The sequence below is a fragment of the Ahaetulla prasina genome, chromosome 4, assembly GCF_028640845.1.
Source record: "Ahaetulla prasina isolate Xishuangbanna chromosome 4, ASM2864084v1, whole genome shotgun sequence".
Lineage (NCBI taxonomy): Eukaryota > Metazoa > Chordata > Lepidosauria > Squamata > Colubridae > Ahaetulla > Ahaetulla prasina.
This window is the reverse complement of record NC_080542.1, coordinates 15819501-15836782: the sequence shown is the minus strand read 5'-3', so window position 1 is coordinate 15836782 and position 17282 is coordinate 15819501. Positions and strand designations below refer to the sequence as shown.

The window sequence follows — 17282 nt, the reverse complement described above, 5'->3', positions numbered from 1 at the left end:
TAGTTAGCCTCCTGCACCACAGTAGGGGGAGGGCGTTTTTTTCCCTTCCCAGGCTCCAGAGACTTTCCTTGAGCCTCCAGGAGGGCGAAAATGGCTTCCCCAGGCTCTGGAGGCCCTCTAGAGGCCAGAAATGGACCCAGCCTTCCTGAACTTCTGGTAGATCCATTTTTTGCCCTTCCTGAGCCTCCGCGCTTACCTCCATCCAAAATGGTCTATATGAGGACTTCCGGGAGGGGTGGGGCAGGACCAGCCAGGAGTGGGATTTGGGGGTTCTTCGAACTGCACAGAATCTTACCTAGAGTTCTTCCAAACCCCTGCGAATCTCCAGCAGCCCACCCCTGGGAGGGGCTGAAGGTTTACTATTTGCTTGCTTTATACACTATTTCCCATCACAATGCTTGAATTGGGTCGCCTTGTAAATCTTACGAATTTATAAAGCAAATTTGGGAAAAGTCATGTATTATTCAGGAAAATTTCATGGTAACAGATTAACATAGTCAGAAGGGACCTTGTAGGTCTTCTGGTCCAACCCCCACTCACCCAAGCAGGAGACTCTATACCAGAGGTATCAAACTCATGGTCCACAGGCCAGATGTGTCGTGTGCTGGCCACACCAGCCCCATTTTAGCGAAGGGGGGGAAGTCGTGATACATCATGTAACAACAACAGGACGCCGTGAGTTTGGCAACCCCTGCCTTACACCATTTCTGACAAATGGCAGTCCAATCTCCTCTTGAAAGCTTCCAGTGATGAAGTTCCTACAACTCCCAAAGGCAACTTCTGTTCCATTGGTTGATTGTTCTGTCAGAAAATTTCTCCTTATTTCCAGGTTGAATCTCTCCTTGATCAGTTTCCATCCATTGTTCCTTATCTGGCCTTCGGGTCCTTTGGAAAATAGTTTGACCCCCTCTTCTCTGTGGCAGCCCCTCAAATATTGGAACACTGCTATCATGTCTCCCCTTGTCCTTCTCTTCAGTAGATTAGCCATGCCCAGTTCCTGCCATTGTTCTTCATATGTTTTAGTCTTAATCATCCTGGTTGCTCTTCTCTGCACTCTTTTTAGAATCTCAACATCTTTTTTATAGTGTGGTTTCTTCCCCAACCCCCCAAAACTTTACATTTAAGCTGTCTACTGTTGACCTCACCCCATTCCTAAGAGGTCTGTAAGGGGTGTGCATAAGAGCACCTGCGTGCCTACAGTCCCTGTCCTAATAGTCCTTTTTACTTACTCTTTTCATGTATCCAAATTATGTTTATCTTATATATGATTGACAAAATAAATAAAATAAAAATAAAATAAAATAAAAACTGGATGGAGTATTCTAGGTGTGGTCTTACTAAGGCTTTATAGAGTGGTATTAGTAGTTTAGTAACTGCCTCGTTCAGCAACAATTTGCTAAAAATCTAAAGACAAATCAGCAACAGTCATAGTTTCACTTAGTCACTGCTTCACTTAACGACCAAGTTACTCATCTCATTGTAGTCACAAAATGTATAGGCAAAATGTCTCCTTCCTTTTGAAATGATAAAACTTGCACATCGGTTTAAATTTTTCTTTTTTTAAAAAAAAAAGTTCAGAGGTAGCTCAGAAACGAAACTTAGCCAAAAAAAAAAAATTCTGGTTATTAACAAACAAGAGCATGCATCCCAGCAGGGAAACTTACGTAATTAAAAAGCAGCCAGATTGGGAAACACTTGAATTTACTTTCTGACTCATCAACAATCTTTGTTTTGAGAAGTACGAGTCGGATCACGATCATAGCTAGTGGAGCATTTTTTTTTCCTCCTGTCCTCTGTCAGAAATTCCTGCTATTTGTGATAATACACAGAAGACTGGGCAGGTTTCAAGAATGAGTCAGAAGAAGAATTGTATATCTCGGCTGTTTACCAGCAGCCCCTCTATTTTCACTTTCTATGTGAAGCTGAGGTTAAAAAAAGATATGGCTGTCCGAAAAGTTTCATGACCTTTAATAAATCCACTCCTTAAAGCAACCACCGTTCTTTTCTGAGGCTTTCAGAAGCCTATAAAAAACATAAATAGCAGCAAAATGCTTGTGAAAGTCCTAAAGAATCTTGTAATCAGTGCGGGAATTTTATTTATTTATTTATTTATTTGTCAAACGCAACAGTATATATAAGTATAAGCATGAAATAACCATACGAATTGGATACAATCAAAGGGAACATTAGGACAGAAACGGTAGGCACGCTGGTGCTCTTATGCACGCCCCTTACAGACCTCTTAGGAATGGGGTGAGGTCAACAGTAGATAGTCTTTGGTTAAAGTTTTGGGGATTTGGGGAAGAAACCACAGAGTCAGGTAGTGCATTCCAGGCATTAACAACTCTATTACTGAAGTCATATTTTCTACAATCAAGATTGGAGCGGTTCACATTAAGCTTAAATCTATTGTGTGCTTGTGTATTGTTGCGATTGAAGCTAAAGTAGTCTTCGACAGGAAGGACGTTGTAGCAGATGACTTTATGAATTATCCTCAGGTCATGCCGAAGGCGGCGGAATTCCACCAGTTCAGACAAGTTTGGGAGAACCAGTAATGGCGACCTGCGGGTAGGCCTGCCTGGTGCTATGCCATCCTATTTAGCCATGTTTTCTAAGCTGCAGGCATACGTGCAAACCACACATGTGAGCAAACCACATGTGCAGAAGGCTGGGCATATATGTGGAAGGTGCGTGAATGAGTAAAGCGAGCATATGCACGTGCAGGCTCACATTTTAGGTGCGCCGCAAACCGGTGGTTAAATTATATGAAACACACCTCTGCTTGTAATGGCTTTCCAAGCCTGGAGGAATCTTAGGTTTTGCACCTTTGGCTTAGCACCAATGAAAGCTCAGAGTGACCAAGGATCTGCTAATACAGAGCAATTATTGATCCCGTCATTTGTACTTTTATAACTGTCTGGTTTGGCACAGCAACCAAACAGAGCAGGGACAGGTTCTTCAATGGATAGTTAGGACTGCAGAAAAAAAATATTGCAACTAGCTTGCCTTGCATTGAGGAGCCATGATGGACAGTGGTTAGAATGCAGTATTGCAGGCTAAGTGTGTTGACTGCCAGCAGTTCGATTCTTCAATTTAACTTTTATATTAGTTTATCAAAGTATAAAATACAAAGAAAAAAAAACATGGAAAAATAAGAAGAGAGGAAGGAAAAAAGAGGAGTATAGTGTAACGGGAGGAAAAAAAGAAAAAGGCACTAACTTTGGCATAGTCGAAGGTAACAACATAACAACCACAACTTTTGTCTTTTACAGAACAGTACAAGCCATTTCTATAACAATAAGTCTGTCTAGTTTATAAAAACAGAATCAAAGTTTCTTTCTTTCTTCCTTTTTTCATTGCAAACACAGCAGTTCAATTCTGACCGGTTCAAGGTTGACTCAGTCATCCAAGGTTGACTCAGTCAGTTAGTAAAATGAGGACCCAGATTGTTGGGAGCAATATGCTGACTCTGTAAACCCCATAGAGAGGGCTGTAAAGCACTATGAAGCAGTACATAAGTCTAAGTGCTTTTGCTATTGTGGACGTGTATACTGCACGCACCAGAAAGAGGGCTGAGAAAATATGTACAGACTCCTATTTTAACTCCTCCCCTCAGGATACCGCTGTAGGACATTGCATGCCAAAACAACTAGACACAAAGACACATTCTGCTAAACGCATAAGTCCCACTGCACTGTCTTATGCCTGTAAGGATGTTTACCCATGTAGTAGGACTGAGTTACTATTATCCTTCTCACCTTTTCCATTAGCTACTCCTATTGGTATCTTATGACTATCACTTGTTGGTTGTATCTTATGACTTATGAGCAGTGGTGGGATTCAATTTTTTTTTACTACCAGTTCTGTGGGCATGGCTTGGTGGGTATGCCTTGGTGGGCATGGCAGGGGAAAGATACTGCAAAATCCCTATTCCCTCCCCACTCCTGAGGAAGGATACAGTAAAATCTCCATTTCCACCCCACTCCAGGGGAAGGATACTGCAAAATCCCCATTCCTTCCCCACCCCACCAATCTGCTTTCCAGCTCCTGTGCAGGGCAACAAAAGAAGACCACACCAATCAGCTGGGACTTGGAAGGCAGCAAATAAATTGAAGGCAGGGTCAGCCAGAGGTGGTATTTGCCGGTTCTCTGAACTACTCAAAATTTCCACTACCAGTTCTCCAAAATCTGTCAGAACTGGCTGAATACCTCCTCTGCTTATGATTGTATCTTATAATTTATGATTTATTACTGTGTTGCTTAGATGTATATGGATGCACCAGAGGCAAATTACTTGTGTGTCCAATCAAACTTGGCCAATAAAGAATATTCTATTCTAAATATTCTATTCTCTCACAATATGTGTCATTTAAGTCCTTCTCTCCCCAGACATTTGATGTGGGTGATGGCAGTTCACTTGGAAAAGTGAAGGATTGCAGAGTAGAAATAGCAATAGCACTTAGACTTATATACCATTTCATAGTGCTTTAACAGCCCTCTCTAAGTAGTTTACAGAGTCAGCCTATTGCCCCCAATAACCGTGGTCCTCATTTTACCGACCTCGGAAGGATGGAAGGCTGAGTCAACCTTGAGCTGGTGAGATTTGAACTGCTGAACTGCAGCTAGCAGTCAGCTGAAGTAGTCTACAGTACTGCACTCTAACCACTGTGCCACCTCGGCTCTTGAGTATAGAAAGCAAGAGTCCCATCCAGGGCAAAAAAATAAATAAAGCAATGTGAAATGCCTGTTATACACACCATTAAAGAGAAATGAAAAACATTCTAAATGTGAATTACTTTGTATTTGATAAGCCATGTGCAGAGAAGCAATTCTTGAAACTGTTTAAAACAAACATGCTTTTTCCTGGGTTGAAGGAACTTGCAGTTCTCCTCACATACTTGTATGTATTGTGATAGAACTTCTTTCCATCATGTTTATTTATTTAGCATATGGCGTATGATTCTGTTCTGACCTGCCTCCTGTAATTACCTAATTGTTCCCTTTATTAGGAGCACCAGCAGCCCCGGCAAAAAGTCTCTCTCTCACACACAGCAGGCAGCTGCCACACCTATTCATCTCCACCCCTTGCCTTTTATCCCCATCGCTAGGGTGGAGCTTCACTAGCAGCAGTGGCTCTTCTGTCCCAAGGACCAGCCCATAGATTTCCACTGCTCTCCTCTCCTCTGCCTTCTGCACATCCGCGCAGCAGGCACTGGAGCCAGATGTTCCTTCTATTTCTCATCAGCCACCTCTAGACCTGGGGGCTATTGACTCTCTATCTGAGGGCTGATGGATGGCCCAGGCTCTGCCTTTGTCTCTATCTCTGACAGCTCCATTCCCTCTTCCCACTCAGAACTCTCAGATTGCCTTGACGCTGGCCCTGACTCCCATATTTCCTCCTCATCTGATTCAGCATCTGGAGGGGCCAGTGGCTGACAGGCCACAACAGATACATGGACTAGCAGTCTATATTAACATTTCACCCAGATTAGTAAATAATAAAATATAAATGTTAAAAAGATCCATGTTCAAATACCAAATGTCTAAGCCATCTAACCGTTGTAACTCAGCATCGTTTATATTTTTAAAAAAATCAGATACTGAACTGGTATATGACTTCAACTTACAGCTGGTCACTTTTTTTAAATTTCATTTTGTCACAACAGTATACAAAAACATCGACATAAAACAACAATACATCATAAAAGAAAAACATATATATAAGCAAAAGTATGCAACAACTATGTTAATTTGATATAATGAAAGGGAACATTAGGACAGGAACGGTAGGCACTTTTGTGCTCTTATGCACGCCCCTTATAGTCCTCTTAGGAATGGGGTGAGGTCAATAGTAGACAATTTTTGGTTGAAGATTTTGGGATTTTGAGTAGAGACTATAGAGTCAGGTAATGAGTTCCAAGCATTAATAACTCTGTTACAGAAGTCATATTTTCTGCAATCAAGTTTGAAGCGGTTGACATTAAGTTTGAATCTATTGTTTGCTCTTGTATTATTGCGATTGAAGCTGAAGTAATCTTTTACAGGAAGGATATTGCAATAGATGATTCTGTGTGTTAAACACAGGTCATGACGGAGTCGACTCTTCTATCACATCAAAAGATTTGACTGAATCTGGCTGGTAAAAAGACATGGGTCCTTTAAGGAGATGTCGTGTCCCACTCCTCTGCTGACGGCCAGGTCAGGGAAATCCGAATCAGTCTTGCCTCTGCAGCTCTGCCCAAAGTCCTCAGAGCAGGCAGGAGACCAGTAAGTGACTTCAGCAAGATAAGTTCGACTTTTGCCTGACTCAGAGACTGCCAGAAAGCAAATCCTTTATATAGGCCATGGGGTGTGGCTCCATGACTCAGCACTCATTAAGGCCTGCCCCTCCCTTCCTTCTGTTGCCTCCGCATATCCAGCCTTCTGATGCGAGGGTCACACCAATCAGCAGCTGTTGGGAATAAACCCTCCTCAGGCTCACATGCTGTGGAGGAGGGGGAGGGGTCTAGCTGCTCCGTTTGCCTGGGCATGGAGTCAGGGCTGGGGCCGGGAGATGCTCCTCCTTCTGCAGTTTGTGTGGGCATGGAGCCAGGACTTGGGCCGGGAGGCATACATTCCTCAGTGTTCGGGAGCAGGTAAGAAGGCCCCGGCTGCTCTGAGGGCGGGCAAGACACAACAGGAGTTGCCAGCAAAGTCTCCATCAGGCCTTCTATGCATATTTTGAAGCAGGCACTTTGCATGAATTTGAAGCTCGACTCTAAACAGACATTTTCAATATTTTTAGCCTGAGCTGAGTGAAGTGGTTGAGTTGTAAGGGAAATATTCTTAACATAATTAAGAAATGGCCAGAAGGAAGAGTGAAAGAGTGAAAACACCCCTTCAGAGGAGGAGACGATAAGGAAGATACTACTCTGTACGGAAATGGACAGACTAACGCTAAAAATAAAAGATAAAGGGGATACAGAATATTATGATACATGGGATAGTTTCTATCAATGATTAGAAACACAAGGTAGAAGTTAGAATGCAAAAGAATCAGGTTAGGTGGACATGGAAAGAGACATTATGTATGTATTAAGTATTAGAATGATTGATAAGCTGACATACTGTATTAGAACTGTGATGGCGAACCTACGGCACAGGTGGCACGCAGCACCCTCTCTGTGAGATTGTTGCCCCAGTTCAGCTTTGCCACGCATGCGTGCGTGACTCCCAGCAGCCAGCTGGTTGCCGGGTCTCTGTCATGCAGGCACAGGGAGTTTGGTGTGTGTAGTGGGCCCACGTGTGCATGTGCGGGGTGGGTGGGGCACATGGAGGGGGGCCATGTGTGCATGTGCAAGGGTGAGGCACATGCAGGGGGATATGTGTGCATGCAGAGGAGAGGGATGCATGCGCAGGGCCATGAGCGCATTGCATTTTGGGGGTTCCGGTATGCACGCGCTTTGGGCACACCATCCAGAAAAGATTAGCCATCACTGTACTAGAATATGATGCTCAGAAATAACTGTACAGGTATATATGTTATTTTGTTTTTACCTTTGTTTCATAGCAAGTGGAACACCAGGGCAATTACACTGTATTCAATATAATTGTATGAAAATTTTGTATGTATATTTTTAAAAAAGGAAAGCAGCTGGAAAAAATGAAATGGCCAGATTCAAGTTCAATTGTTACATGTATTAAAGCTCTTCGTTGTTAGCAAAGAGGAAGGCGTTCTCTATCACACATTGAAATATATATATATATATATATATATATATATATATATATATATATATATATATATGTAGGTCTTTGGTTATTCGGGTTCTCTCCCGCGTAAAATTGGAAGTGTCTTGGCGACGTTTCGACGAAGTCTCATTCGTCATCTTCAGGCTTCAGCTTTGTGCTTCTGGGAGCAATGTGTGATTGCAGCTGTTTCTTCCTTTTTAACTGATAGTGAGGGTTTGAACTGATTGGGTGGGAGCTTGGCTGTGCTCTGATTGGATGGGGTTTTTGTGCTCTGATTGGCTGGGGGTGTGTCCTGTTTGGGTGGGGGCTTGGTTGTGCTCAGATTAGTCTGAGTTGCAGGGGGATTTGAGCTGGTAAGCTGCATTGCTGTTGTTTGGCTTCGTGTTTGTGGTCGTGCTACATCTTCATAGTGGGTGTCTGTCTGCTGTATGTATGGATTGGAGGGGGTTGAAATGGCTAATGTTGCAGCTGTGGTCTGGCTTCTGGTCCTTGGTCATGCTTCCTGATCAGTGTGGGTTTGGGTCTGCTTTCTGGGTGGATGTGTGGTGGTGACATCCTGTGTGGACCTCGTGAGTGTGGGTCTGGTGTCATTCCTCGTGTTAGGGACTCGTTTGTCAATAAGGGCGGGTTTCCAAATGGCTGGTAGGCGGGAGGTATCATCTCGTTTGTTCATGCTGTGTGGGCGTTTTTCTATCTCAATGGCTTCTCTGATTATTCTGTTGTTAAAGTGTTCAGTTTTGGCGATAGTTCTGGTCTTTTTAAAGTCAATATCGTGTCCTGTGGCTTTAAGGTGTTGGACCAGGGAAGAAGTTGGTTCCTCTTTTTTGAATGAGTTCTTGTGTTCTTCAATGCGTGCACTTATTCTTCTGTTGGTTTGTCCGATGTATGTGGTAGGGCAGGCGGTGCATGGGATTTCATATACTCTTCGATTTTCTAACTCAATTTTGTCTTTGGGGTTTCTTAGGATGGTGGATATTTTTTGGTTTGTGCAGAATGCTGTCTTGATGTTATGTTTGTGGAGGATCTTGCTGATTCTGTCTGTGGTGCCTTTTATATATGGGAGGAGGGCTGTGCCGTTTTCTTTTTCTCTGTCTTGGATTTTAGTGGGGGGTTCTTTTTGGATTAGTTTGGTAATCTCATTTCTCTGGAATCCATTGGATGTTAGTACGTTTGTGAGAGTGTGTAGTTCGGTTTTTAGGTGTTGTTCGTCAGCTAAGCGTTTTGTTCTAGAGATGAGTGTCTTGGCTACGGAGTTGATCTGTGCTGGGTGGTGGTGTGAGAGTGCGTGCAGATAGCGGTTTGTGTGTGTTTTCTTCTGGTAGATGGTGTGCCCTAGGGAGCCATTAGGTTTCTTGTAGACTAAGACATCTAGGAAGGGAAGTTGGTTGTTAACTTCTGTTTCCATGGTGAACTGTATTTTGGGGTGTAGGCTATTGAGGTGTGTGAGGAAGTTGTCAAGTTTTTCTTTTCCGTGTGGCCAGATTATGAAGGTGTCGCTCACGTATCTGAGCCAGAGTTTGGGTTGTGATCAGATTTTTCTAGTGCTTGGGTTCCAAAGTGTTCCATGTAGAGGTTGGCAACGACAGGTGAGGGGGTGATCCCATGGGTGCTCCTTCTATTTGTTTGTATTTTTGTCCGTTATAGATGAAGTATGTGTTGGATAGGCAGTGGTTGGTCAGATCTAGGATGTGCTTGGGGGGGGTTATATTTGTTTTGGATAGCTGTCAAGGCTTCTTTGATTGGCACTTGGGTGAAGAGGGATATGACATCAAAGCTCACAAGTAGGTCGCTGGGCTGTAAGTTTTGTTTCTTTATGATATCTATGAACTGGAATGAGTTTTTTACGTGTGAGGTGATGGATTCTGCATAGGGCTGTAGTTGTTTGGCGAGAAATTTGGCTAGGTTTTGTGGAGGTGAGCCTATGGAGCTGACTATGGGTCTGAATGGGACAACTTCCTCACACACCTCAATAGCCTACACCCCAAAATAATCTGAGCACAACCAAGCCCCCACCCAAACAGGACACACCCCCAGCCAATCAGAGCACAAAAAACCCCCACCCAATCAGAGCACAGCCAAGCTCCCACCCAATCAGTTCAAACCCTCACTATCAGTTAAAAAGGAAGAAACAGCTGCAATCACACATTGCTCCCAGAAGCACGAAGCTGAAGCCTGAAGATGACGAATGAGACTTCGTCGAAACGTCGCCAAGACACTTCCAATTTTACGCGGGAGAGAACCCGAATAACCAAAGACCTACATACAAACACCCGCGAAAACCTCAGAAAACATATATAGATAGATAGATAGATAGATAGATAGATAGATAGATAGATAGATAGATAGATAGATAGATATAGATATAGATATATAGATATAGATATAGATATATAGATATATATTCTGAGGTTTTGGGGGTAGGTCTCGATATTCCGGTTCTCATGGAATTGGAGTAAAGTTTTCGAAGCGTCATTCGCAGTGTGCTGGGAGCGTGATTGCAGCTGTTTCTTCCTTTTAACTGATAGTGAGGGTTTGAACATTGGTGGAGAATTATTGTGCCTGATTGGTGGGGTTTTTGTGCTCTGATTGGCTGGGGTGTCCAATCAGAGCACAAAAAAACCCCCACCCAATCAGAGCACAGCCAAGCTCCCACCCAATCAGTTCAAACCCTCACTATCAGTTAAAAAGGAAGAAACAGCTGCAATCACACATTGCTCCCAGAAGCATGAAGCTGAAGCCTGAAGATGACGAATGAGACTTCGTCGAAACATCGCCAAGACACTTCCAATTTTCCGCGGGAGAGAACCGGAATAATCAAAGACCTACATACAAACACCCACGAAAACCTCAGAAAACATATATAGATAGATAGATAGATAGATAGATAGATAGATAGATAGATAGATAGATAGATAGATAGATATAGATATAGATATATAGATATAGATAGATATAGATATATATTCTGAGGTTTTGGGGGTAGGTCTCGATATTCCGGTTCTCATGGAATTGGAGTAAAGTTTTCGAAGCGTCATTCGCAGTGTGCTGGGAGCGTGATTGCAGCTGTTTCTTCCTTTTAACTGATAGTGAGGGTTTGAACATTGGTGGAGAATTATTGTGCCTGATTGGTGGGGTTTTTGTGCTCTGATTGGCTGGGGGTGTGTCCAATCAGAGCACAAAAAAAACCCCATCCAATCAGAACACAGCCAAGCTCCCACCCAATCAGTTCAAACCCCCACTAGCAGTTAAAAAGGAAGAAACAGCTGCAATCACACATTGCTCCCAGAAGCATGAAGCTGAAGCCTGAAGATGACGAATGAGACTTCGTCGAAACATCGCCAAGACACTTCCAATTTTCCGCGGGAGAAAACCCGAATAACCAAAGACCTACATACAAACACCCACGAAAACCTCAGAATATATATATATATATATATATATATATATATATATATATATATATATATATATATATATATATATATGTATGTATGTATATATATATATATATTTATTTATTTATTTATTTATTTTCAAATTTATATACCGCCCTATCTCCCTAAGGACTCAGGGCGGTTCACAGGCAGTTAAAATACATATAAATACAAATTAAAAAACAACAATTAAAAAACTTATTCTATTGCCTAATTTAAAAACAATATAAATAATAAAAAACCCCTTAAAACCAATAACTTTAAAATCTAATCCAGTCCCGCGCAGATGAATAAGTGCGTTTTAAGCTCGCGACGAAAGGTTCGGAGATCCGGAAGTTGACGATATATATATATATATCTCAGAAAGAACTAAATTTTCTCAACTTTTAACTGTAGCAATTGTGTGTCGCTGATCCTGGAACACGGGAGACAATTTTCAGAAGACTACAAGGTAACAAGTAGGGATAAAATGAGAGAGAGAAAGAGATCAAGAGTACATCTGCAAAAATTACAGGAATGGAAGACAGGAGTAAAAAACAATAATAGATGTTCATTGCACATGTCAAGATTCTTATCATTAACTCAAGAACATGTTGGTGAACACATATTTCCTCTCTCACACCCACCCCCACAGCTCTAGCAGGAGGGGGCTGTTTGCGAAAAAGCTTTTGCAAGTGTGACTGAGTTAAAACAGAAAAGAATAAGCCAACATTCCTTACTTCCACTGATGCAAAAAAACCAGTCATCAGTTCTTGAAAAGGCTTGGTTTCTGTTTCTTTATACTGCAGATAAAGATAGAGCAACCAGCGATGAATGTCAGACATCACGAGTTGGATGGTTGGTTTTGCCCATTGTGAAACAACACACCAGATGTTGCTATTGCTTGTCCACACAAACTCCTGTTACGTGTCAATAGGACACCCTGATACCTTGCTGCCATTCATTGCAGAGGTAAAACACACTTACCTTTTCTACTGGATTGGGAGTGTGAGTTTGCGCACCTCTTCTGCACATGTGCAGAGCCTTCTGCAACAGAGGTGGGTTTCAGCAGGTTCTGACCAGTTCTGGAGAACCGGTAGTGGAAATTTTGAATCGTTCGGAGAACCGATAGTAAAAATTCTGACTGGCCCCATCCCCATCTATTCTCTGCCTCCCAAGTCCTAACTGATCGGGAGGGAATGGGGATTTTGCAGTAACCTTCCCCTGGATTGGGGTGGGAATGGAGATTTTACAGTATCCTTCTCCTTCCATGCCCACCAAGCTACACCCACCAAGCCATGCCCACAGAACCAGTAGTAAAAAATTTTGAAACCCACCACTGTTCTGCACATGCGCAGAGGGTCAAAAACAGGATGTGATAATGTCCCAGCGGGTAGGCAGAGCCTCTCGCCACCGGCCCTACCAACTCACATGAGCCAGATAGATCCGGCTGAATTTCACCCCTGATTCATTGGCAAGGAGGGGCAGCAAGTCAGAAAAAATCTCAAGGGGGCAGAGAGCAACCTCTTTCTCAGAACTGTATGCGTATCATCTTATAATGTTTTTTTTAATCTTAACCTGGCAGAGGAATAGTAAGTTAGTTTCTAGCTTTCGTCCCATCCCTTGTAATCGAGAGATGTCTACAGAGATTCTTAGTCTTCCAGGTCATGGTTGTTCCAAAGGTGCTTTTTCAAAAAGCAGCTGTACTTTCTTTGAAGACGTTTTGCTTCTCATCCAAGAAGCTTCTTCAGTTCTGATGACTGGATGGTGGGGAAGGGAAGGATTTATATTGCTAGCAGTCATCTGGTTGTTAGTATTATTTCTGAGAGTCGTTCAGGACACTTGGAGAGTTATCTGCCCACAGGTTCACCTGAATAGTGAAAATGGGTGTGGAGCCTTTTTGGAACTGTTGAAAGTCCCAGCACAGTTACAACACAGTACTTTCAGCAGTTTCAAAAAGGTTGCACAGTTACAACACAGTACTTTCAGCAGTTTCAAAAAGGTTGCACACCCATTTGCACTATTCAGGGGACCATGAGGGCCCAGATAAACCTCCAAATGCCCTGAACGACTTTCAAAAAGAGTACTAACAACCAGTTGACAGCAAGGAAAATCAATCCTTCTATTTTCTCCCATCCAGTCAGAACTGAAGAAACTTCTTCTATGAACTATTTTTTTTTCCTCACAACAATATACACAAGCATCAACATAAAATAACTACGTATCACATAAGCATATATATGAGCAAAAGTATGCAATAACTATATTAATTTGATATAGTGAAAGGAAACAATAGGACAGGAATGGTAGGCATGTTTGTGCTCTTATGCATGCCCCTTATAGTCCTCTTAGGAATGGGGTGAGGTCAATAGTAGACAGTTTTTGGTTAAAGCTTTTGGGATTTTGAGAAGAGACCACAGAGTCAGGTAGTGTGTTCCAAGTGTTAATAACTCTGTTGCAAGAGTCATATTTTCTGCAATCAAGATTGAAGCGGTTAACATTAAGATTAAATCTATTGTTTGCTCTTGTATTATTGCGATTGAAGCTGAAGTAGTCTTCAACAGGAAGGACATTGCAATAGATGATTCTATGAGTTAAGCACAGGTCTTGTCGGAGTCGGCAGAGTTCTAAGTTTTCTAAACCCAGGATTTCAAGTCTGGTGGTATAAGGTATTTTGTTGTTTTCAGAGGAGCGGAGAACTCTTCTTGTAAAATATTTCTGGACACGTTCAATTGTGTTGATGTCAGAAATGTGATATGGGTTCCAGACAGGTGAGGTGTATTCAAGAATAGGTCTAACAAATGTTTTGAATGCTCTGGTTAGTAGTGTAGTGTTTTTGGAAAAGAAGCTATGCAAAATTAGGTTTACAACTCTTAGAGCTTTTTTTGCTATGTAGTTGCAGTGGGCTTTGGCACTTAGATCATTTGATATGAAAACTCCAAGATCTTTAACAGGATGGGGGTCATCTGTAAGGTAATGTCCATCAAACTTGTATTTAGTGTTTAGATTCTTTTTTCCAATATGTAAGACTGAGCATTTGCTGATTGAGATTTGGAGTTGCCAAGTTTTAGACCAATCAGATACAAAGTCAAGGTCTTTTTGAAGGTTAGTAGTATTGTTGGTCATGTTAAATAATTTGACATCGTCAGCAAAGAGAACACAATAACTTGAGATATGGTCACAGAGATCATTTATGTATAGTATGAAGAGCGTTGGTCCAAGAACGCTGCCTTGAGGAACACCACACTTGACAGGAACAGGATTTGATAGAGCATTGCCAATTTTGACCATTTGTTGTCTGTTTGACAGGAAAGCAGTTATCCAATTGTGGTCCTGAAATGCCGTAGGATTTTAGTTTTAGGAAAAGTTTATCATGTACTACTGAGTCAAAAGCTTTGCAGAAGTCTATGTAGATTGCATCTATTGCTTTGCTTTGATCAAGATTAGTAGTCCATATGTTTTTGCAGTGGAGAAGTAAGTTACATGATTTTTTTTTTCTGAAACCAAATTGTTTATTAGAGAGTAGGTTGTTTGTTTCTAGGTGGAGAGTAATGGATTGATTGGTTGATGATAAATTCCATTACTTTGCAGGTGACCAAGCATAGAGAGATTGATCTGTAATTTTCAACTAGGCGGGGTTTCTCCTTTTTTGAAGATAGGGATGACTGTGGCTAGAGACCAAAGTTTGGGAAGGGAACTAGTCGTGAAAGCTTTATCGAAGATTATGCTTAGGAGTTCTGCTACATTAGTGCTATATTATATTATATATTATATTTTATTAGTGCTATATTAGTGGAATATTCACTCTTGGTATATTGGATGGATGGGTGGATCACTGTAACAGCTTGCTAAAAAAGCATTAAGAGTTTTTAACCTAATCTTGCGTAGCTTCTTCTCCAGTAATATTGAATTGCAAACTAGGGCATACAAAACTTTTTCCAGACCAATTCTTGAATACAGCTCATCTGTCTGGATCCCACACTGCATATTGGTCATTAATACAATTGAATGAGTCCAGAGATATTTCACAAGAAGAGTCCTCCACTCCTTGACTCGCAACAAAATACCTTATGGCACCAGAATCGAAATTTTGGGCTTAGACAACTTAGAACTTCGCCATCTTCAGTCTGACCTAAACATAGTACATAGAATCATCTGCTACAATGTCCTACCAGCCAACGAATACTTCAGCTTCAACCAAAACAATACAAGAGCACACAATAGATACAAACTCATAGTAAACGGATCCAAACTAGATTGCAAAAAATACAACCTCAGTAACAGAGTTGTCAACACCTGGAATGCACTACCTGACTCTATGGGTTCTTCCCCAAATCTCCAAAACTTTAACCTTAGACTGTCTCCTGTAGACCCCACCCCAGTCCTAAGAGGTCTGTAAGGGGCGTGCATAAGCGCACTAGCATGCTTTCCGTCCCTGTCCTAATGTTTTCTTTTATTCATATCCTTTACATATGTTTATAATTATTTCACACTTGTATCTGTCATAAAATACAAGCTTGACAAAATAAATAAAAATAAAAATAAAGGAAGGAAGGAAGGAAGGAAGAAAGGAAGGACGGGAGGAAGGAAGGGAGGGAGGGAGGGAGGGAGGGAGGAGGGAGGGAAACTGAAACATTACCTGCAGATGAGGATCCTTGGAGCACAATATGAAGCAAAGCTGCAAAAGAATAAGAAATATATAAGAAATCTTATACATTAAGAATTATCAGAATTTCACTGAGCTTACACAGCAGTTCTTTATATGTCTACTTAGAAATACATTCTTAGTGATGTAATTGTTTATTTTACTGCAACTAATTAAGAAAACTAGATATACATCCAATGTACAAATTCACTTCAAGTATAACAATTGTCACCATATGTTAAAAAGAGAAGAGGAGGGAAGAAAACTAGAGGGTTTGCTAATTATCTTATAAATGGAACAACTTAAAAAAAAATTGGCTGGATTGTTCAAACGCCCATTGGTTAAAAAAAAACAAATCGAGCCATAATAACCCAGCCCTCCCAATGGTGATGATGATGGACAATACATAATTCAAATGATGATGGACAATACATATTTTTATTTATTTTATGTATTTATTTGTCAAACACAACAGTATATGTAAGTATAATCATGAAATAACCATACAAATTGGATACAATCAAAGGGACAAACATATCAACCATTCATCGCTGCAAAGCAGTAGCAGAATTCAGCACATCTTCTCTGTGCCTAGAACTTCAGCCTTCCTTTGAAGCTGTATTGTATTTATTTAAAGATACGCCACATAGGTTTAATCACATTTAACATATTTCACATTATCCTGGGTATCCAAGAGAAACTAATCTGCTTTCTGTTGTTAGCAAGGTTGTAACATCCGGTGCTTTGAAATTCCAATCTCAATCAATATTTAAATCTAAAGAAAATTCACCTAGGTAAGCTTCAAAGCTAAATCGCAGAGGCTTTTTAAATTTCTTTTGCTCATAAAAGGATACCCAAGATTCATCGTTATCGGCGATTTTAAATTTTTGGCAAGCCAAAGTTTTCATTTTAGTAAGAACAGCCTGAGAGCAGAAATTTAAAAGCAAAAAAACCCAGTAAGAGTTAGAGCAAAGAAGAGTTTTGAGGAAAAGGTAACTCACTTAGCGTGGGGACCAGGCCAAAGGCATCCATGTTGAGTGAGATCAATCTTCTTTCAAATTTTGATTTGGCAATTATGGTCCCTCAGAAATTACTGTTCTTCAAAAGGCATGCTTGAGTATCTTGTAGTTCTAAAATGAAGCTTCTCCTTTGAAGCAGATCTTCTAAATGCCTTCGATGGGAAGTCCGCAGAGTTATCAAGGGAAGCCCACACTTACGCAATCATTCTGAGAAGAAATGCTAGACTTCAGAAAAAAATCAGTCACAGATCCATAGGAAATTGTTTCGAGAAACAGAAAGCTTAAATTAGAGACCCCAGAAGGCATTTTGCATTGCTTATCTCATCAACAATCCGTTTTTGTTCTTATCATTATTAAATATCCTTTCTGTTCTCAGCTAACAGGAAGAAGTTGCAGAAGAATGATATTTCTGTTTGATAGAATAGATGCTGATCTAGAGCACCTCAGAACGACAAATGTTAGACCAAGGTCGAC

General features: G+C 41.2%; 1 protein-coding gene across 2 annotated transcripts in view; it reads right to left on the bottom strand.

Moving 5' to 3' along the window:
- Nucleotides 1–16971, bottom strand: part of LOC131197532 (uncharacterized) — a 26737-nt gene extending 9766 nt beyond the window's left edge. The window contains exons 1-2 of one of the 2 annotated variants that reach the window (XM_058181716.1): nt 16791–16971; nt 15784–15822 (exon numbers count right to left, since the gene is read on the bottom strand). In XM_058181716.1, the coding sequence (XP_058037699.1) occupies nt 15784–15822; nt 16791–16821 (70 nt within the window). In that variant the 5' untranslated portion in view covers nt 16822–16971. The remainder of the gene's footprint in view (nt 1–15783; nt 15823–16790) is intronic. The other variant, XM_058181715.1, reaches the window with a different exon arrangement.
- Nucleotides 16972–17282: the final 311 nt, after the last annotated feature.